Source organism: Archocentrus centrarchus, chromosome 9 (genome assembly GCF_007364275.1).
Source record: "Archocentrus centrarchus isolate MPI-CPG fArcCen1 chromosome 9, fArcCen1, whole genome shotgun sequence".
NCBI classification, from domain to species: Eukaryota; Metazoa; Chordata; class Actinopteri; order Cichliformes; family Cichlidae; genus Archocentrus; species Archocentrus centrarchus.
This window is the reverse complement of record NC_044354.1, coordinates 7964292-7983866: the sequence shown is the minus strand read 5'-3', so window position 1 is coordinate 7983866 and position 19575 is coordinate 7964292. Positions and strand designations below refer to the sequence as shown.

General features: G+C 39.8%; 2 protein-coding genes across 3 annotated transcripts in view; both read right to left on the bottom strand.

Annotated features, from left to right (window-relative positions):
• The window catches only part of sh2b3 (SH2B adaptor protein 3), a 62739-nt gene extending 56706 nt beyond the window's left edge, over nt 1-6033 (bottom strand). Inside the window, exon 1 of one of the 2 annotated variants that reach the window (XM_030738100.1) lies at nt 5771-6033. The gene's annotated coding sequence lies outside the window, so the exon portion shown is untranslated. The remainder of the gene's footprint in view (nt 1-5770) is intronic. The other variant, XM_030738099.1, reaches the window with a different exon arrangement.
• A 7362-nt stretch (nt 6034-13395) lies between these two features.
• LOC115785768 (sesquipedalian-1) lies at nt 13396-19235 on the bottom strand. The gene is made up of 3 exons (XM_030737602.1): nt 19109-19235; nt 18508-18624; nt 13396-15762 (listed from the first exon to the last, which is right to left on the bottom strand). Exon 3 carries the CDS (start codon nt 15725-15727, stop codon nt 14813-14815), a length of 915 nt encoding a protein of 304 aa, XP_030593462.1. The 5' UTR covers nt 15728-15762; nt 18508-18624; nt 19109-19235; the 3' UTR covers nt 13396-14812.
• Between the last annotated feature and the right edge of the window lie 340 nt (nt 19236-19575).

Genomic DNA, 19575 nt, shown 5'->3' with positions numbered 1-19575 from the left:
ATCACCACAATCAATAGTATTTTTACTTCCACTGTGCGATTACCAAGTAGCACCAACCAGCCAGGTTGCAGTTTGCATCCATACCTGCCAAAACTTGACCTCTGACCTTTTGGGTATAACACCACATTATCATGGGATGTTCACATTTTGACCAAATTGGCTAACAAGAAGATATTCTCTAAGATCAGAGTGACTTTTGAACCTTCAGCACAAAAATCTTATCAGTTCTTCATTGAATTTAAAATTGATAATTTCTGCCAAACTTCTCTCTTCCAGAAAAAGTGTTCACAAGAATTCACAGCCATCACTGAGGCACAAAAAGCTGATTTTTTTTTTTTAAGTCTAAATATGAGCATTAGCACTGTGCGTGAAACTTTTCCTGCACACACTTTCATCCCTTGCACATTACACTACATTAAATATGCACACACTGAATATATAAACAGTTTAAATAAGCTCCTCAGCTCCACCACCGAAAGGTTGACCTCAAGTTGTTACTGGAAGCCATAAACAAAGGCTTAGTTTCTGAAAAGCTGACGACGACAATCCTTCACTCACAACTCAGCTGAGTCAAATCAAAGCAATTCAGTCGATTCAAGCACTCACGACTCAAAACTCCAGACATGTCTGTCTGAAATCCACAAGCACTTTTTAAATGAGTCATCGCTACTCGTAATGCATTCTGATTCACTGTGACGACGCATGCTAATATTTAAGATGTTCAATACGCTATCAGCATGTGTGTTTGTGCACAACTGTGTTGAATTGTTGTGAGGCCTTGGCTAAGAGATAATTGACTCCTTCAGTCACTCAGATCGGCTGTGAATCATCTACAGGCATCTGACTTCCTGGAAGGCTAATTCAGGAGTATAAACTTTTCCACATTGGGGCTCATAAAGAGCCAACAGAGTTTCTGTGTTAACTCTTACAAAATGCCTCTTTTTGACACAGAAAAATTACCCAAGAATCCTGTTTTTCTGCAGCGATAGCAAATTCTGTGCTTGTGCTGGGAACAAATGTATGTGACTTGATGCAGACTGGGAACTTTGTGTGAGAAATGTGATCCTACTTTCACTTCAGCTGAGACGTGACATGATTTCTGCTAAATATAAAAACAAAAACACTGTTTGGCATGCAAGGACAGGAAATTCTCACATTTGCAATGCTACAACCATAAAGCACTTAGCATTTTTAAAAAAAAAATGAACCAACAAAGAATTACACAGTTTAAATGCACTGAATTCCAGCTCTGTACTAAGCAGCCAAGGAACCAGGAAAAACCTGTCATGAAAAAAATATGTGTATTTAGGCAGTGCTTCTTTGGACAACTTCGGACAACAAAACAAAACTCCTGACCCCATCATACACCTTGACTGTGTACACCCACACACACAAATCCATCAATGTCGTCCAAATGGCGAGCCTACAAGCGCACACATGCTTTAACTGAGATCCTTATGCTGCTGCAGCTAAATCGAGACTATAATCAACATTCTTCCAACAACAAGAACAAGGGTGCATTAGAGTAAAAAACACACACACACACACACTCTCTAATTATTGCTGTTTTGGAAAAAACACAGACACGCATGCGTATCCCCCCTAACACTTGCACAAACGTGTTCACACACAGGCAAGTACTTAACCCTAGTGAGTGCTGTGTGTGAGTCTGTCTGTGGTGAGAATCCACATTTAAAGCTGAGATTTTAGGCTTCAGCAGCCAAAAGCTGTGCAAGTCTCATCGCATAAACACACACCAACTGCTCAATAATATCCCTGTTATTGTAGAAAGTGTCTATTATCACCAGAAAATAGCTTTCTTTCCTTCCCTTTTTTTTTTTGCCCTAATTTGTTTCTTCTGTCTTTCTCAGTCAACTCCCATCTCCCTGCCAAATCATCTCCCATGGCTCTCCTCTCTCTTTACCATAGGGCCACTGTGGGTCAGACCCTCTCGTGGTCTCATCAGTACATTTCTTAGAACCCCTGAGGGAAGTGGAAAAGCTGACTCTGATAACATCTCAATTAAAGACATCGAACCGTGACACTGTCTGATCCACAGCTGATAGCCAAGGCTCCAGAGTTCACTGCTCTCTCTCGTTTCTGTATGCACAAATGGTTAAAAAAAAAAACAAAGTAAAAATGACCGCAATGAGGCAGCACTCCTTTCAAGGAACTACGTCGCAGACAGCTTCCAAGATATTAATGTGCTGTGGTGCATAAAATCCCCAACCAAGTAATTATATCATGTTGGAGACAATCTTGTTATAATCACGTTGAAAAGAGTCATGCCCCTCTCTAAGGACAGTCCAAGATTTTCTAGAGGCAAAAATTTAAGGTAGAGTTGCTATGATTTCAGAATTATTATATTACTTCTGTCAATAGTTTATTATTATGTTTGCATGCTTATCTGTGTACGCTACAATGCCTTTTTAGTCCACAGGTGTTAAGCATGCAGCTTAGGGTCCACTGGATGGCTTTGCAAAGCATGACAGCTGAAAATTAAATGCACTGCTATTCCCGCGCTGATGTCAGCATTAATACACAGGAATTAAAATGTACATTTTCAGAATATACTTGTAGTTGTTCACAAGTATATTCTGATTTTTTCTTCCTTTTGTTTTAATATGGTTTTACTGGAAAAGTCTACTTGAGATCAAGCTGGGCCACATGTGGCCTGTGAGCTAAAATGAGTTTGACACCCCCACTTTAGAAATACCACAAAGAGCAAAAGAGAAGTGAAGATAGAAACCAATGTATCCAAGCATCAGAAATCAAGAAAATCTGTGGGGAAGTAAAAGTTTTTCTGAAAATTAACAGTTTCGCTTGTGACTACACAAGTCAAACAGGAATCTGGAAGTGCTGCAAACCTGTAGGGTTTCCACCAGTGTACATCCATGACGACAAAGACTAAAGTATTTTTTTAAGATGCATTTTTAAGGTGTATTTCCCAAACAATAGCTACAACAGTCAAAAGAGTTAGTAAAACTACTACAAAAAACTAATGGTAATATTTTACAACTTAATATAGTTTCACCTTCTGATGACATCAGTCCACTCATGTTCACTTTTTTATGGTAGGATGTGCGTGAACGACGTGATTTGGCGTTTTCCAGCTGGTATAGCCAATATTACTTTCTCTTCATGCTGGAAGCAGGAAATAAACTCCCTGCTGGCGCTCTTTCGTCTTTTAAATTCAACAATCTCTGCACAGAAATTGGAGCCAGAGCTGCACCTGATTCGCTCAGCTGTAGCAGCCAACTACTTATCTGGCAGAAACCCTGCCGGGTTGACTCAACAGAATTAAAACTATCTGCAAACAAGCGTTCATACATAGCTGTGGTAGCCCCTTAACTGGCCAGGGCCCAGTGACAGGGCGTTTGTAGTCCCTTTTATATGGCAGGCTAGACCCTCCCATTTTTATTGACACGTCATTCGGCCAATCATGTAACTGGCTGCACCAAATCACCTGACAAAGCTACGTGACGCCCTCTGAGTATTATTGGCTCTGGGAAACCCATTTCTTAACATGATTGGCCAAATGAGGTGTCAATCAAAATGGGCGGGTCTAGCCTGCCATATAAATGCACTTCATTCAGCCGGTGGACCAGATGCGGCTGGTTAATAGGCTATGAAATGGGTTGTTCAGAGCCAATAATAACCAGAGGGTGTTATGTAGTTGTTTCAGGTGATTTTTTTGCTGCCAGTTAAGGGGTTAATTCCCCACCCTAGAGTCATATTTCAGTCCTTCAGTGACTCAAGGTGTGACTGTTGCATTGAAATGTCAAAGTCATCAAAGAATGCAAACCTCACAAGGTAAATATACACCTTGCAGGTGAGCTTCAGCACCTGTTACATAATACAGATCACACACAGGAAAAAATAAAATAACAACACACACACCCCATTCACCATGAGGAAATCTCATGGTGAATGACAGCTTATTATTACCTCCACTATGTTTCATGAATGACCCAAACAAGCTCATTTAAATGTTCATAGAGCATTTGGGTGGATTTTTTTTTCCGTCATTATTATTAAAGGAGTGGCACAATGGTTACCACTGCTGTCTCACAGAAAGAAGGCCCTGGGTTCAAATCCCCCATCTGGCCTTTCTGTGTGGAGTTTGCATGTTCTCCGTGTCTGCATAGGTTCTCTCCCATGCCAACACTAATTGCATGTCCAAAGACATGCAATTAGTGGGGTTTTCTCTGGGTATTCCAGCTTCCTCCCACAGTCCTAAGACGTGCAACTAGGTTAGGTTAACTTGTGATTCTATAATTGCCCATAGGTGTGAATGTGAGTACGAATGGCTGTCTTTCTCTGTTAGTCCTGTGACAGACTGGCAACCTGTCCAGGGTATAGCCTGCCTCTCACCCTGTGACAGCTGGGATAGACTTTTTGGTGGATTTATCAGCTTTTAGCGATTTGTCATTTACACAGTAGTAGTTCCCCAGGTGCATTTAGACATTGTAAGCAATTATTTTCCCCAAGTTATAACACATATACAATAACATACCCCAATTTAGAGTGTTAATACATTGGTATTAATGTTTTAGCAGCCTCTTGTGTTGTAGGAGTGAAAGTGGCGCTAATTTTAATGTTAATGACAAAAAGTAACTTTTTTTTTTTTTTTTTGATCTGCACTATAACCCCAATAAAAATCAGGGACAATATTTCCCATAAAGTATCTTAACATATTTTTCCATTTACTTCACATTTTTGGTCAGAGGAATTTGGGAACCACCACAACTAGTGCAGCTTTTACTCTGAAGGATTATGCTCCTGTAGGCACACAAAGCTCAATTGGCATATACAGCACTCCCTAGTCACACACCTTGAAATGAACAATCACAACTAAAAGCATGTTGGACAACACGTCTTCACCTTCCCAAAGTGCCTTCACTTCAAAGCTCTAAAAGCTGGAATCGCTGCAAACAAAGACAACACAGCCATGAGCCAGAAATAGAACTGAATTCCCTCCAACATACACACACACACACACACACACCAAAATGAGTACTTTGATTTGCTCTCTCACACACGTACACACACAGCTCTGGACTGTGAAACCAAGTGGCTGCTTCCCACTGGTTTCTAATCTGTATCCAGCAGTCACGAACAGGCGCAAACTAAAATGCACACTGCTGACATGCTTCTTATTAATGGTAAAAATGGCGCACAAATTAATTGACTTTATTAGTGTCTGGTGCTATATTTAGATAACACGAATCATTAAAATTACGAGGCAGTGGGATTAGTATTGCGTCATCACCATGACGACCGGGGCTGATTAAATTTGCGCCAAAGACAAAAAAAAAAAAAAAATTAAAAAGTAACATAAATTCACTCGAGTTAGTTACAAACTTACCAACTGTACATTTTTTTTTTTTGTGTATGTGCATTTTAGACTGCTCGCTGAGACAGAAGATGCTGTTCTGCGGTTTGACAGGACTCTTATTTCTAATTTTTAAAAACTACTTTGGGGACTACAAAAAAAAAAAAAAAAAAAAAAGGAAAAATCTGCGCCAGCATGTGCAACCCAACCGGGGAGCTGCTGCAGACCCTTTAAACTATGCACGACCACGTTTTTTTCTTTCTTTCTTTTTCGACGATAAAAATGTCGCTCTGGCTGAAGCTCTGTCCACATTGCTGCTGCACATTTTGGGATTAGTCTCCATGCGGTTACAGTTTATTAAAAAAAAAAAAAGTTTAGCAGCGTTAAGAAAGAGTGTGTGCGGGGAGGAGGGTGAAAGTTACAGCCACAACATACTCACGTTCTCCGTTATCTCGGATGGGCACCCACCGCAGCACGACGACTAACCAACAAGTTGGACTTCGCATAACGGAAATGTGTTGTGTTTTAAAGTAAGTCTAAACGACGTCACCGAAGAGCAACACGAAGTGGACACCGGAGGAGAAGCTGCACGATAAAAAGTCCTTTGCTTTCTCCCTCATTGTGACTGCATGCGACTGGTCCTCCGCAAGCGGGGTGATAAAAAAGAGAGGGGAAGAAAACTTTGAGCCACGATCTTGACGCGGAAAAAAATTGGCTAGTACTCATTTCCGCTGTCAAAAAAAAAAAAAAAAAAAAAAAAGTGTGGCGGTCCAGCAGTCTATTGCGATTAAATTTAGTTCCTGTTTTTGTATTTTCAAAATAAGACAATCCGGGTTTTTTTTTTTCTTCTGAGTTCTAATCAAGAGGAAACGTCCAAATGGGAACAAGGTTATTACAGTTAACTAAAACGAAATAAAAAATATTGCGAGAAAAATATTTTAGTTAACTGAAATAAAAATGAAAAACTTGACTTTTAATAAATAAATAAATAACTGAAACAATGTTGTGTGCTTACAAAACTCACTAAAATAAAACTACACAGGAAATGTGTTCAGCTCTAGCCTTTGTTTGGTTCAAGTTTATTGAGACTACATGAATGGCTACATGATATGAAGTGTTTGTATTGTAAATAGACTTAACAAATACCACCCCAATAAAAATGCTAGAAGTAACACTGAAACTAATAAAAACTGAACTGAAACGGAACATTTTCCAGCAATCAAAACTAAAGTGAAATGAGCAAATCTACTCAGGAAAGGAACTGAAACTGAACCAAACTGAAAATAAAAATTCAAAGTGAAACGTAATGTACTTCAATTCAATTTCATTTATATAGCACCAAATCACAACAAACAGCTTGCACTTATACAGGTTACCTTGCTAACCTGGTCTTACTGACTCCTCAAAGCGCTTTAGACTATAAGCAACATTTTTAACCATACATTCATACAGCACTTTATCTGCCTCACATGGTCAAGGTAGAATTACCAATTAGTCTAACATGCATGTCCTTGGACTGTGAGGGGAAGCTGGAGTACCTGGAGGAGGCCTGTGGAGGCACAGGGAAAAAGTGCAACCAAAAGGCCAAAGTTGGGATTTGAACCAGGAACCTTCTTGCTGTGAGACAACAGTGGTAACCAGTCGAGCAGTTTAGACACAAAGTTAGAGAAAGTAGATTGTGATGGTTTGGATATGTGCAGAGGAGGGATAGTGGCTATAGCGGACAAAGGCTGCTGAATATGGAGCTGCCAGGCAGAAGGAAAAAAAGAAAGGCCACAGAGATGATTCATGGATGTAGTGAAGGAGGACATGCACAGGGCCGTATCAAAGGCTCAATTGAGGTTTACGTTTCATTAGTTTCAGTTTCAGTCTTTTTAATTATCATAATGTGGAAGATGTTTCTAGTAAGTAGGCAATTTCAAAGCAAACACTGTGTGAAGGCTGTTTACGTGAAATCATGTAGACATCTTAATAAAGAAAACATATGCAACAATCAGGATGTGTTGACAAATTTGACCAAAACAACAAAGATGAAAATTCCAGACATTTCCTCTTTTTTCTTTTTTTTTTAGTTCATTTTATAAGTACCCAATATTGTTGCACTTCTTTATTGGTTTTAAATTATTTGAGTTAACTAGAATGTTATTGCACCTAGTTTTAGTTTTCAGTTGTCTTTTAGTTAACAACAACCTTGCTTTGCATGCAACATAGCCCCTCTTCAGGTTAAATTACATATTGCATCACCTACATAGCTTTATTAATAATTATGCTTGTGGCCAGCATTAAACAGCTGGCTGCTTTTAACAAATGCATTAACAATGCATTAACTGTATGTGCTCATTTAAATTTATCTGCAAAGTGCAGTTGCCAAATAAATGTCATATATTTTCCTGTGACATGCATGTGGAGTAAATAAAGCATAAAGTAGGATAAAAATCAGTCTCTTAATTGTATAGCTCTCTGTGCAAACCTACTAAATTACTTCCAGCCTCTTTCCATTGGCACTATACTTGACATGATAAGTTTAAACATAAACCTATTTAGGAATATGCACCAAATATTGACACAAGGCAGAATCTGCCTGAAAACACATATCATTTACTGTCATCATGTATGGATGCATATTCACAAAAATATGACAGTAAATGAGCTCACAACAAACAAAGGATATTTGGGGCAGCTGGGCGGTCTAGGATCACTCTGCCCAACAGTGTCAGCAACCTATTTCCTGTGCAAACATGCTTATATGTTTGCCACTGACCCATTTTTATGCACACAAACACTGTATTGTGTCTCAGCTGATTTCACGCTATTTGATGCATCCACAGCTGTAAACATATAATCTAATAATCTCCCAAAACTTTCATAAGGATGGATGTTGTGGCAGACATGTGATCTATAAATATACACAGAACACTGACTTTTGAGTAATCAGTGTTTAGGTTTAAACATGTACCTTTATGTTGAAATTACCAGGGAGGAAGTAGCCCCTCTGGTTTTTGAGGTTTTGTGCTGCAGTGTGTAGCATACTGAGCAAGTTCCTGCAGAACCTGTCCAGTCTCTTACGTGAAGTTTTTCACATATTGTACCTTTATTTTGGTAACTTAATTTATGGATGCAATTTAAAAAAAAATTCTAAACAAAGAGAAAAGAACAAATGTGCAAGTTCAAAAAGAAAATTTCAAGGTGTGCAATGTTGTTAGCTGCAAAAATAACTCAGTAGGTCTGCAGCATACTACACTGTAGTGTAAGGAGATCATTAAAACATGACATTAATCTTTCTTTCTTTCTTGTACATAAGAGGGACAGGGGGAAATAAAAAAAAAAAGAAACATTTTATCCGGACCTACAATGGATCAATTTATTTTTCTTTTTTTACTTCTCTGCTGACCCAAAATCTCGTTTATATCCTGCTTGATGGTAAAAAAAAACTTTCACCTATACTGCCAGGTATGAGTCTGAAGTCTGCAACTGTGTGAAGTCCATGTCTAAAATTGTTACACAGTGACATCTGATGGCAGGCAGACTGCAGTGCACAAATGTGAGCATAAAGTTAAAACTGAGTTGGGCTTGACCCTAAGAAAAAGCCATCCATCCAAGCATCCATCTTCTTCTGCTTATCCAATTCAGGATCACAGAGGTGGCTGGAGCCTATCCCAGCTGTCATAAGGTGAGAAGCGGGGTACACCCTGGACAAATCCCCAATATATTGCAAGGTTAACACAGAGATTCACACCTACAGCCAGTTTTAAAGTCACCAATTAACCTAACGTGCATGTCTTTGAACTGTAGGAAGAAGCCAGAGCACCCTCAGTGAACCAGCTCAGGGAGAATATGCAAACTCCACACAAAGAGGCCCAAGCCGGCCTGTTGAGGCAACAGTCCTGGTAATTTGGTGCATTCACATATTCCTTTAGTCTAGTGGCAGTGGCACACTTCTGGAGTTATTAAAATGGCCAATCATACAACTATAATTTTAGATAATATGTGCTAAAGTGAAAACTGGCTCAATATTCCCATTTTAAAACACATAAAATCACACTGTACTACTCCTGCCCCCTTATGCACAAGCCAAGTGTATATCAGTGATGACAGCGGTGCGCACTAATGAAAACTGAAGTAACTGAGCCATGGTCAAAAAGTGATTGGACCAAGATGAGACTCCAGCATGAAATTAAGAAACAAAAAAAAAAAGAGCAAAAGTCAAGTTACTGTGGCTGTAGATATATGCTAATGGATACAAGTGCAATAGCACAGTTATGAATATAACACAACACACACACACATAATGTGAACAACTCTATGATTGTATTTCAGCAATCATTTTAAAGGGCCCATTTTAAAGGCTCTCAGTTTTAACATCCAAAGTTTAATACTAAATATTCATATGCACCAAGAGCGTAGATGTTCACATACACCACACGCCTACAACAGTTACCCTTCATTTGGAGATTTTCTATCAGCCTGTTGAGGTGAGAGCAGTGTGCTGTACTGTGGGAGCAGCGCTGAATAAACTGATTAATAAGGCTGGCTCTGTGATTGGCCGCGAAGTGGAAAACATTTGGAATTGAACGAACTGTTATCCATTGTGGGTGATCCTGACAGCCCTCTGCATCACTTACTGGACAGACAGCAGATTCAGCTCCGCTGCCACAAGGACTGATGCAGGAAATGTTCCATACCTCATGCAATAAATATACAATGCAACACAGAGAATCACATAACTTAATGAACTTGAGCATGAGTTACAACAGTACAAAAGGGGTAACTATGCATGTTACAGCTAATGTTTCTCATTCACCTGTTTTTCAGTCACTCCCTTTCTGCCCCATGTTTCTTCTAAAGGAGTCAACATTGTGCCAGTTGACTCCTCCAGAAGCATGTACATGCTGCCTGCCTTACAGAGAAGAGGGAGAGCGCAAGCACGCATCCACTTGCTCTTTGGGCTGCTCACCGTGAACCCTGCAGCATCAGGCCTGAGAGATCTGTCAGCTCTCTTCTGTTTGCTGTGACTTTGCTGCTCGAGTTCAAAGCATGTTCACCGACAGTTCACAGCAGGCCAAAACAACCTTCAGGGCACCAGGAAATGTTCAGGCAGTACACAACTGGTGCAGACCCTCGCACATCGGGCTTTAGGAGATAACCATCCTCTGAAAGGTAGAAAGCTGATGAGACAAAGTGTGATTATGTGTTTCTGTTTAGAATAGCCTATAGTGAGTGGAGCAGCTCACAAAGACAAGGAGAGATATATGCACTCATAATCTTTTGCTTATCTATATAGCAATTTAATGTGACTGCATGCATTCAGACTTGTACTGTGTCATATCTGATAAAAATGCTAGCAGGTGGCAATAAAACTAAAACAAAATGAGGTGTGAAAACTTTGTAATTATTAAAATAAAAAAAAATAGAAAAGATAAAAATGTAAAATATGCAGTTGTGTGTGCAAGACTGTTAGCCAGCTGCATTTCTCTTAATGCCTGTTATAAATGTATTCATTTTTATCCATGCCATATATTATTCAAATAAATGTAATAGTGAAAAAAATAATTTCCAAAAAATGTAAAAAACTGAAACAAGAAGCGTGCTCTTGAAACTAAACTAAATTAGGAGAAAGGTTGAATGATCTTTAAAATAAAGACAAATACATTATCCACTGATGTGTTTGTGTGTGTTTTGTGTGAGTCTTTTCTGTGTGCTGCTGAGCTACTGGCAACCCAACCCAAGAGACATCTCTCTTCTGTATTAAAAATGTCAAACATGCCTCATCAAGGAATTTCTTCCTTTTGAAAGTGAGAAACTGAGTGCATTAGACACCAGACATGCTGTTATATAAAATGCATCTAGCAATTTCTGCAGCATTTCTGCTGGTAGAGCAAAAAATGATAAACATTAAAATGAATCATCTAATTCACTGTCTTGCTGTCTTACTGTCAGCCACACGGGATTACTGCCCCCCCCCCCTCTACACGCATGGTAACATTCACTTCATTAAGGCACTAATAAGTCAGGAGGTGCAGGTAAACAGAGCAGGCACAAAACAACACCTGCAACCCTAACATGTATCAGGAGGTCAGCAAATAAGACATCAACTAACAGCCTAAAGCTAACTACACTCTACTGAATGTGCAGTCACATCAAGCAAAGTAAGCAGCTCTTGACCAAAGCTTCAGACAGACATCAGCATACCAAAGTGAAAAAAGAAAACATATGTTTTTATATATCATAACAACTTTCTCTCAGGCTGTTTGTAGTCGTGAGTGAAGATAAGACAGTCTAGTTGCTTTAATCTGGAGTGCTTGTCTCACTGGTCATTAGGATGCTCTTGATTTAGGGTGTGGATCCTTTAGTTTTGCAGCTCTGCATACCTTTTTGTAAAAGTCATGCCACTAAAGGTGTAGCAGTAGACAAAAATCAAATGAAATGAGCTTCAGGCGCTGAACTGTGAATTGTAATTCACCCGCAATGAGCAGAGGTTCTGCGCGGGAAGCAAGGCTTACCTGCAGGGGGGTAATAAAGGTGGCGACTTACCTGGAAAAGTTCAGTGCTTCTTAATTGAAGTTTTGACAAAACTCCTGGTGGAGACGAGCAAAAGCTTCGGAGTCTCTGAAGGAAGGAAAGTAGCTTCGACTAACAGGTCACAAGGCTACAGGCGTAGGCGAGAAAGCACTGCCTAAAGCTTCCATAGCAATCATAATTCTGCTGCTTTGACTCTCTGTCTCTCTGGCTCTCACATTGCCACAAAAATTATACTAAATATAAGAGACGATGCCTCAAATTCCTTCCTATAATTATATAAAAAAAAGTTTAAACAGGCCTCTTTTTCTGCACACGACCTCTGATCATGAGACTACTTCCATTTTTCAGCACCAATACTGACTCACACAGACCTGTCTAAGGTGATTAATGAGATTCATCAGATTGAAATTTATTTCTGACAAAATATTAAAGGGGCTAAATTTAGTTTGCTGCCTCCAACTGTTTTTAGGATTACTTCCTATGAGCAAAATAAAATGGTGCTAAGGGGTCCTCCTACCTGACCTGCATGTAAACTGCTTTGTAAAGCTTAACAAGCTGTCACCATAATTCTTTAAAACAGTCAGTTCAGGGATAATTACTGATGGATGGCCTGCCCTCTCCAGGTAATCAATACAATAAAGGTGTAAAATTGGCACTGATTGCAGTTTATTATTTTTATTGGTTGATTGGCTGCTGTACTGGGTCTGTGTTAGTACTGGTTGATGATCTTCCATCTCCTCTACTGAAAACTTAAACTTAGCACCTGTAATAGACAACAGTACCATTTCTGTCAATGGCATCAGGTTCATTTAAACTGGCACCCTGAAAATGTATTAAATACAGGTACACTCACTGGCCACTTTATTAGGTATACCTTGCTAGTACCAGTTTGGACCCTCTTTTGCCGTTGGAACTGCCTTAATTCTTCATGGCATAAATTCAACAAGATGCTGGAAACATTCCTCTGAGCTCATATTGACATGATAGGGTTATGCAATAGGGTTATGTGATTTTTCAAGTGGGACATCCATGATGCGAGTCTCCTATAACACCATCACAAAGGTGTTCTACTGGTTTGAGATTTAGTGACTGGGGAGGCCATTTGAGTACAGTGAACCAGTCTGAGATGATTAGAGCTTTGTGAAGCGGTGTGATAGCCTTCTGGAAGCAGCCAGAAGAACTGCTGCTCTGGATATGATCTGTTTTTCTGTAAACCACACAGATGGTTGTGTGGGAAAATCCCAACAGATCAGCAGTTTCTGAAATAGTCAGACCATTCTTCTGGCACCAACAACCACGCCATGCTCAGAGTCACTTAAATCACCTTTCTGCCTGTGTCTAACTAGGTGAAAATGGTTAAAGGTTTTGTCAAAAATGTCCTAATGTATGGCTTAGGGCATTTCGCTCAGAGAGTGGAAGTTAGTGCTTTAGCAATTCAGAAAAAACTGTAAAATATATATATATAATAAACTTTATTTATTTAGCACTTTCTTTAACAAAGATACAAAGTGCTTCAGAGAAACAATTTAAACAGAGAAGCAGGAAACAAAATTGAAAAAACTAACAGGATAGAACATTAAAAACATTGATAAAAGCTCTCGTTAAAAGAACGCTTTAGGAAGAGAAAGTCAGTATCTGCAGTACTGATTACTGTATCAAAGTTATAATGAGTTATTGATGTTTACCCAAACTAGTATAGAGGACATGACCTTTTTAATCATTAGTGCATAATATGGCATTAGGCAGCCTAGTGCTGAAATGAAAACACATTTTACTGTACGTTAAGTTGCTGTGGTTGAATGAATTACATTTATATACGAGCAGAATTTGGACTGTTTAAAGAAATAATTCAGGCTAATGTTGGACCCCAGGCTTTTTTTTAACTCTCGAATAAACAGTGGCACTTCTCCACCTGGGCTCAATAAAGATCAATAAAGATACCTGACGGCAGCCACACACAGTCCATACAGCTACAAGTCATTGCAGTGAAATGTCTCAGCGTTACCGTGGTTTGAAGGAAACTCAAAATCCTGAATTTCAAACTTGGAAGACAGATATTATCCTGGTGCCAGAGTCATTAGGATCAATGTGATTCAAGCATTTAGACCAAACAGCTTTGCAAAGCTGCATCACCAACAGGGTGAAGGTTGGACAGCACCAAACTGGGGTTTCATTCATAAAGCGCCACAATTTTCTTTGCACTATTATGTGGTTAATGTGACATAACCACCTCAAACTATGTCTAATTATTTTGTGCAACATCTTCAGGTTGTATTATATAACAGAAACCACCTGGGGCTTTTTTTCCTTTTGGCAGAAAAAAAAAAAAGACTTCCTTGTTGTGATTATATCAGTTACCTATTGTTTTTTTGTGTTTTCCACATGATTAGCGAAGTAATTTGCATGTACAACTCAAAAAAACAAACAAACAAAAAAATAATCACTGCAGAATTATCAGGAAGCAATGAGAAACTGTTCAAGGTTCTTATAACTGTAGATAAAATGAGTCGTAACAATTGCTTAAAGATGGCCAAGTTAAAAAACATAAATACTGGGAACAGTAATAAAACAGCTGTTTTAGATTTGTATCTATTATAAGATGAATCAATGCTAAACTCAATGCATCATGTTAGAAAAACTGATGATTGTAATAAATGAACTATCATTTTAAATACTGCAGCTTTTCCAATTGTCATTGGCAAATGTAACTCACTCTGTGCACAAAAGAGCATATTTTGTGTTTCTTGGCTTGATAGTGTTAATATTTATGACAATTTCTTTCCCTCTGACAGAATTTTAGAAACAATCTCTGATGCTTTTTTCCTTTTCATTTCCATTAGTTAAGACTGCAGTTTAGTCTCCATTCAGTCACTTCACCTTATTGCTGGGTGAAGCACTGCAGAATGATCAGGAAGGAATGATAAACTGTGGAAAAAGAGGTGATCCACCTCCGTCAGCTTACTGGCTCTGCAGCCACTGCACTCTCAGTTCCTCCACCTCTTTGCCATACCAGTCATGGAGTTTGGAGAAGCAGCCAGTGCCAGGGCATACGGGGCTTTCCAGAGATGCTCCTTTTCTCCGGGGAGGCACAGGTGGAGCCCTCGCTCCGTCAGCTCCATAAGCAATCACATTCGCAGGGTCCCCACAGCTTTCCCAGACCACACAGGATGAAGCTCCCTCCACAAATCCGTTAGCCAAGGCAGCTGGTGGCTTATTCCATGCAACTCCATTTTCCTTGGAGGGCCCAGAGATGAGCTGTAGCTCATCCTGTGGGCTCTTCTGGGCAGAGAAGGGGGCTGACATGGGAGGCACACTTGATGAAGATGATATGGAGGATGAGGACGATGAAGAAGAGGATGCTCCAGACCTGGACAACGCCAATTTGTTTCGCTTAGAGGATTTGGGCCTGCTCTGCAGGTTTCCAACTCCAGCCCCAACAAAGCCACCTCCAGCCCCAACAAAGCCACCTCCAGCAGCCTCCTGGATCTCCTCCAGCTGCCTCTCCAGCTCTTTGACCACCAGCCTCATGTAGTCAAAGCTGGCCCTTGACAACGCTTTCACCCAGGACTCCATGGCTGCTTGGTTCTCAGCGGCCATCTTGTACACCCGGGCTTTGGCGCAATCAAACTTGATGGCAAAGGCGAACTCTTCACTCGACTCACACAGCTCCACGGTGCATCCTTCAAGGACGATGACGCCAATGGGCTCTCGGCTGTCACGCTCTTCAAAGTAGAAGAGCATGTTGCCCTTCAGAACAAACCACCGGCGGTGATAAGCTGTGTTACGCTCGCCCTTTTTGAAAAGGAAGCCCGTCTTGTCTGGTGGTGAATCACAGGTGGCATAATGTGCCACGCTGCGTTCGTTCAGCTTCATCTTCTCTCCTCCTCCGTTTCAGAGTCTATATTTACCTAAAGAATATCATAAAGACAGAGGTCATCCTAAGTTTAAATTTATCAGCTCATACTCAAAGATGCAACAAGACCCTGCACATTTTAATCCTAGCAGGTTCCTGCACAGGCATATTTGGCTAATTAGTTACAGATTTTAAGTTGCGCTTATCTACATTTGCTGAAAGAAAAATAACGATTAAAAAAAAAAAAAAACAACAACAACTTGCAGCCTCTTTACCGCAGTGCAACAATTAAACGTGGTTTATTGACACTATAATATAGTAATACTAAAGATGTGACATATTTTATATTAAATAACAGTCTTTTTGCTTTTCTTCTTCCAGAAAAGGGCAGAGCCGTGGGGCAGGAATTAAAAGAGAGACTGTCAATGTTGCACTCTTGGGAACTTTAGAAAGGGCAGATGCTTGCCAAGTGGACTTCAAACTACATCCTGTTCTTCTTCTCCCCACTGAGCCATGCTGCCAGTGTAAACACCATCCATTTATTTTGTTTTGCCTGTCATAACACAAACAGACTGCTAGACTAAAGTACAGCATACAAGAAATACTGCAACCCACTGGAAATGCAAGCCAAATTGAAAGTCTAACGTGCAGAGCACAGAAATTAACTCACAAATTAGTGGGTTACATGCTGTGTAATCACATGTTCAACTGTAAACTGGGGCTCAGATTGCCTCCCGCTAATCCAATTTTACTCTTGTTAAAAAATAGAAGTCAAACTGAGGAACTTTATTGAGCATAGCTTGTTTCTATTACAGCTTTAACTTTTGGTAATAAACTTATTATTAGGGGACAATGACAGTCAGTTGGAAGGGTCATCTAGGAGGCAGTGGAAGTTGGAAGATGTTTCTGGTCCAGGCTGGATGTCTGCCTGGGTGATCATCATGTGTAGTTTATGGATAATCAGGATAATCAGCTCGATGGTAAAGCAAAGCTCCTCCCACTGCTTGAACTTCCTGATTATTCCAGACCTCCTGCCCCTACAACTGTTTGTTTACTGCCTTGGGACTCAGGGAATAAAAAACACAGTGAAAGTTTTCCTAAATCTTTATGAACTTCATAAACTCATTTTTCTTGTTGTCTTCCAAAATCAGAATTAAAAATTAAGACGCTTCGATGTATGGCTTCCCCCTGTTAGCTTCACTGAGTAGGCACCAAGGTTATTATAGTTAATTAAAACTAAACTAAAAACTAAAATTAGAAGCAAAAATTTATTTTAGTTACCTGAAATATAAATAGTACTTTTCAAAAGCAAACTATAGAGACACGAGCCACCCCTTACATATTCATATTTTGCTAGCAAAATGGAAAATAGTTTCAGTGGTTTACTGAAATGTGGAAACATAAAAGAAAATACAGCATATAAGGCAAAAACAGTTTGTAAAATTCCAACAAGCTTAAAAAAAATAAATAAATAAAATAAAAAAATCAATATTTGGTATGACCACCTTTATTGTTCAACGCAGCCTGAACTCTTCTTAAGCGAGCTTTCTTGTAATTTCTTTAAACAGTCTTCAGGACTAGTTCTCCAGCCTTCAGGAAGGTCAATCAAAGCTCTTCTTTGGATGTTGTCAACCTTTTGTTCTTCACGCTTCCACTGACACAATTTCTGATGAGGCTCTGGTGAACAGCAGATGGATCAACTGAAGAGCTACATCCATCTCTCTGATACTGTGTCAGGTCTGCGGGATTTTCCCTGTTTCTTAAGGACAACACTATTAAAACTCTGTGCTGTAGATAGTTTTTAGGCCTGCCACTTTTTTTCTTTTGTCCTCCACATGTCCAGTTTCTTCAAATGTTAAGGACACACAGCTTACCACACTGAGATAGGGTTTCAGGTAATAGCCTTTTAGGAATCACCTTGTTGGTCCAAGAATGCTGTTTCATGCCTGTCAAACTGCATTATCTTTGGCATTTTTCATGGATTCAATTAAAGAAATGGGAACAAATGATATGTCTTTGTGACAGATTATCCTGTAACAAAAATGCCTTAAAAAAGGTTCTTTGCCAAGTTGTCTGTTATGTGTAGACACAACACTGGTAAAATGAGTCATAGGTTGGTATTAAGTGACTTAACAAACACGAAAAACATTCCTCTGAAAATGGTCAGGTACAAGGACTGGATTTAAAATGAGTGAAAAAAGGTCGCAAGGTATTACAAAAACTTTGAAAGACATTCAGAAAGTCTGTTAAACTGTTGCGTGAGACCACTTTAAAAAAAAAAAAATTACAAGAAATTCCAGCTCCCTGGAAGCAAAATATAAAGAAATGAGGGGTAACTCAAGACTTTTGCAGAGTACTGTAAACCTCTGAGGGGGGACAAAAACGAAAAAGAAACTAGAACTACCTGTTTTGGGAGTCAAGAGACAGCAAGTCTGTTTGTAACACAGATCTGGAAAATTTTAAATCTACTCCTGGCAAATAAATAAGCAAGTAAAAATAGAACTAACACTGTAAATGTAATGAAACTGAAAATTTACGACCAAGCGGAAAAAAAAAACTAATGGTATGTCCTTACAATGAGACACATTTTCGTTACATTTTCTTTCCTTTCATTTTCCCCCTACAAGTTAAAGGTGGTTAGACGAAAGACATCAGTCTTTTCTTATTAAACCGTTCTTATCACATTTCACAGGAATTTTTAACATCTATACTTATGGTTCACTCATGAAATTGTCCCTCTGAGTGTCTGTATTGCTTACTGACCTTCCTAATAAAACCAGTCCATCAGGGTGTTACTTACGTGCTTGTCTCATATCCAGCGGACATCCACCTCTGTCCTCCCATCACATCTGGAACTCTTAATTAACTGAACAACTCGCCCCCTTCTTCTGACTTTTTCGCCCTCCTCAAATAAATGCTGGAAAAAGATAAAAGTTACGAGTGTTATTTCACACTTATCTTCACTAACCCAGCCGCGACAACGACGGAATCCAAGAGGAAGTGGCGGCCAGGTCAGCGTCCCGTTTGTTTTAAGAGGATTATTAACTACAAGTTTTTTCCACCACCACGTTTTTGGGTTTTTTTTTTTTTTTTTTCGGGGCGAGTGAATCAGCCTCAAGCGGAGCTGGCCGGTCACAAGCTTTTGACACATCAGCACTTTGCGGGAATTTGTGCTGACCTACAGTAACACAGCCGGAGTAACACAAACGAGCGCCGCTTGGTCAGAAAGGACATCTCTCCATGCCAACTAGCTTCATGCATTTAGCCTCTTTCGTGGAAACAAATATGCATCCAGCGTCTCTCCAGACAGCAGATGCATATTTGCAGGCGAGGTGTTAGAGGTGGACTCTCACAAGTTAGGACAATATTGTATTAACCAGCTAAATGTTAGTGTTCATTACCTGGACACAAAACAGAAAATCTCCTTCTTCTTCCAAGCTGACAATCCCCCAGCTTTTTTTCTCCTTTCTCCCTTCCTCGCCTTTCTTTTTTCTTCGTTTCTTCCCGGTCACGTGACAAATAAAGAAGGGCTTGTTGTATTGTAACAGGCCAGCTTAACCGGGCGCGGTCATCACTAGAACGGTCTTGCCGTCGCAGCGAAACAGACGCATGCGGATAAGCCGTTACATAAAACACGCGCACCCTGTCTGTGCCCTTGGAAAGGTGGTGTTTGGCGCTGCTGGCTGCGGTTACACCTGCATGGATGGACCATGGCAGGGTGTACAAGACTGTCCAAAAATCTCGAGTCCTCCCCCATTCCTTTATATCTAGAGCCAGACTTTCTTGTAATTTTTTCTTAAAGTGGCCTTGAGCAATAGTTCTCCAGGCCTTTCAAATTTATTATTTGGACATTGGTTGCTTTTTCGCT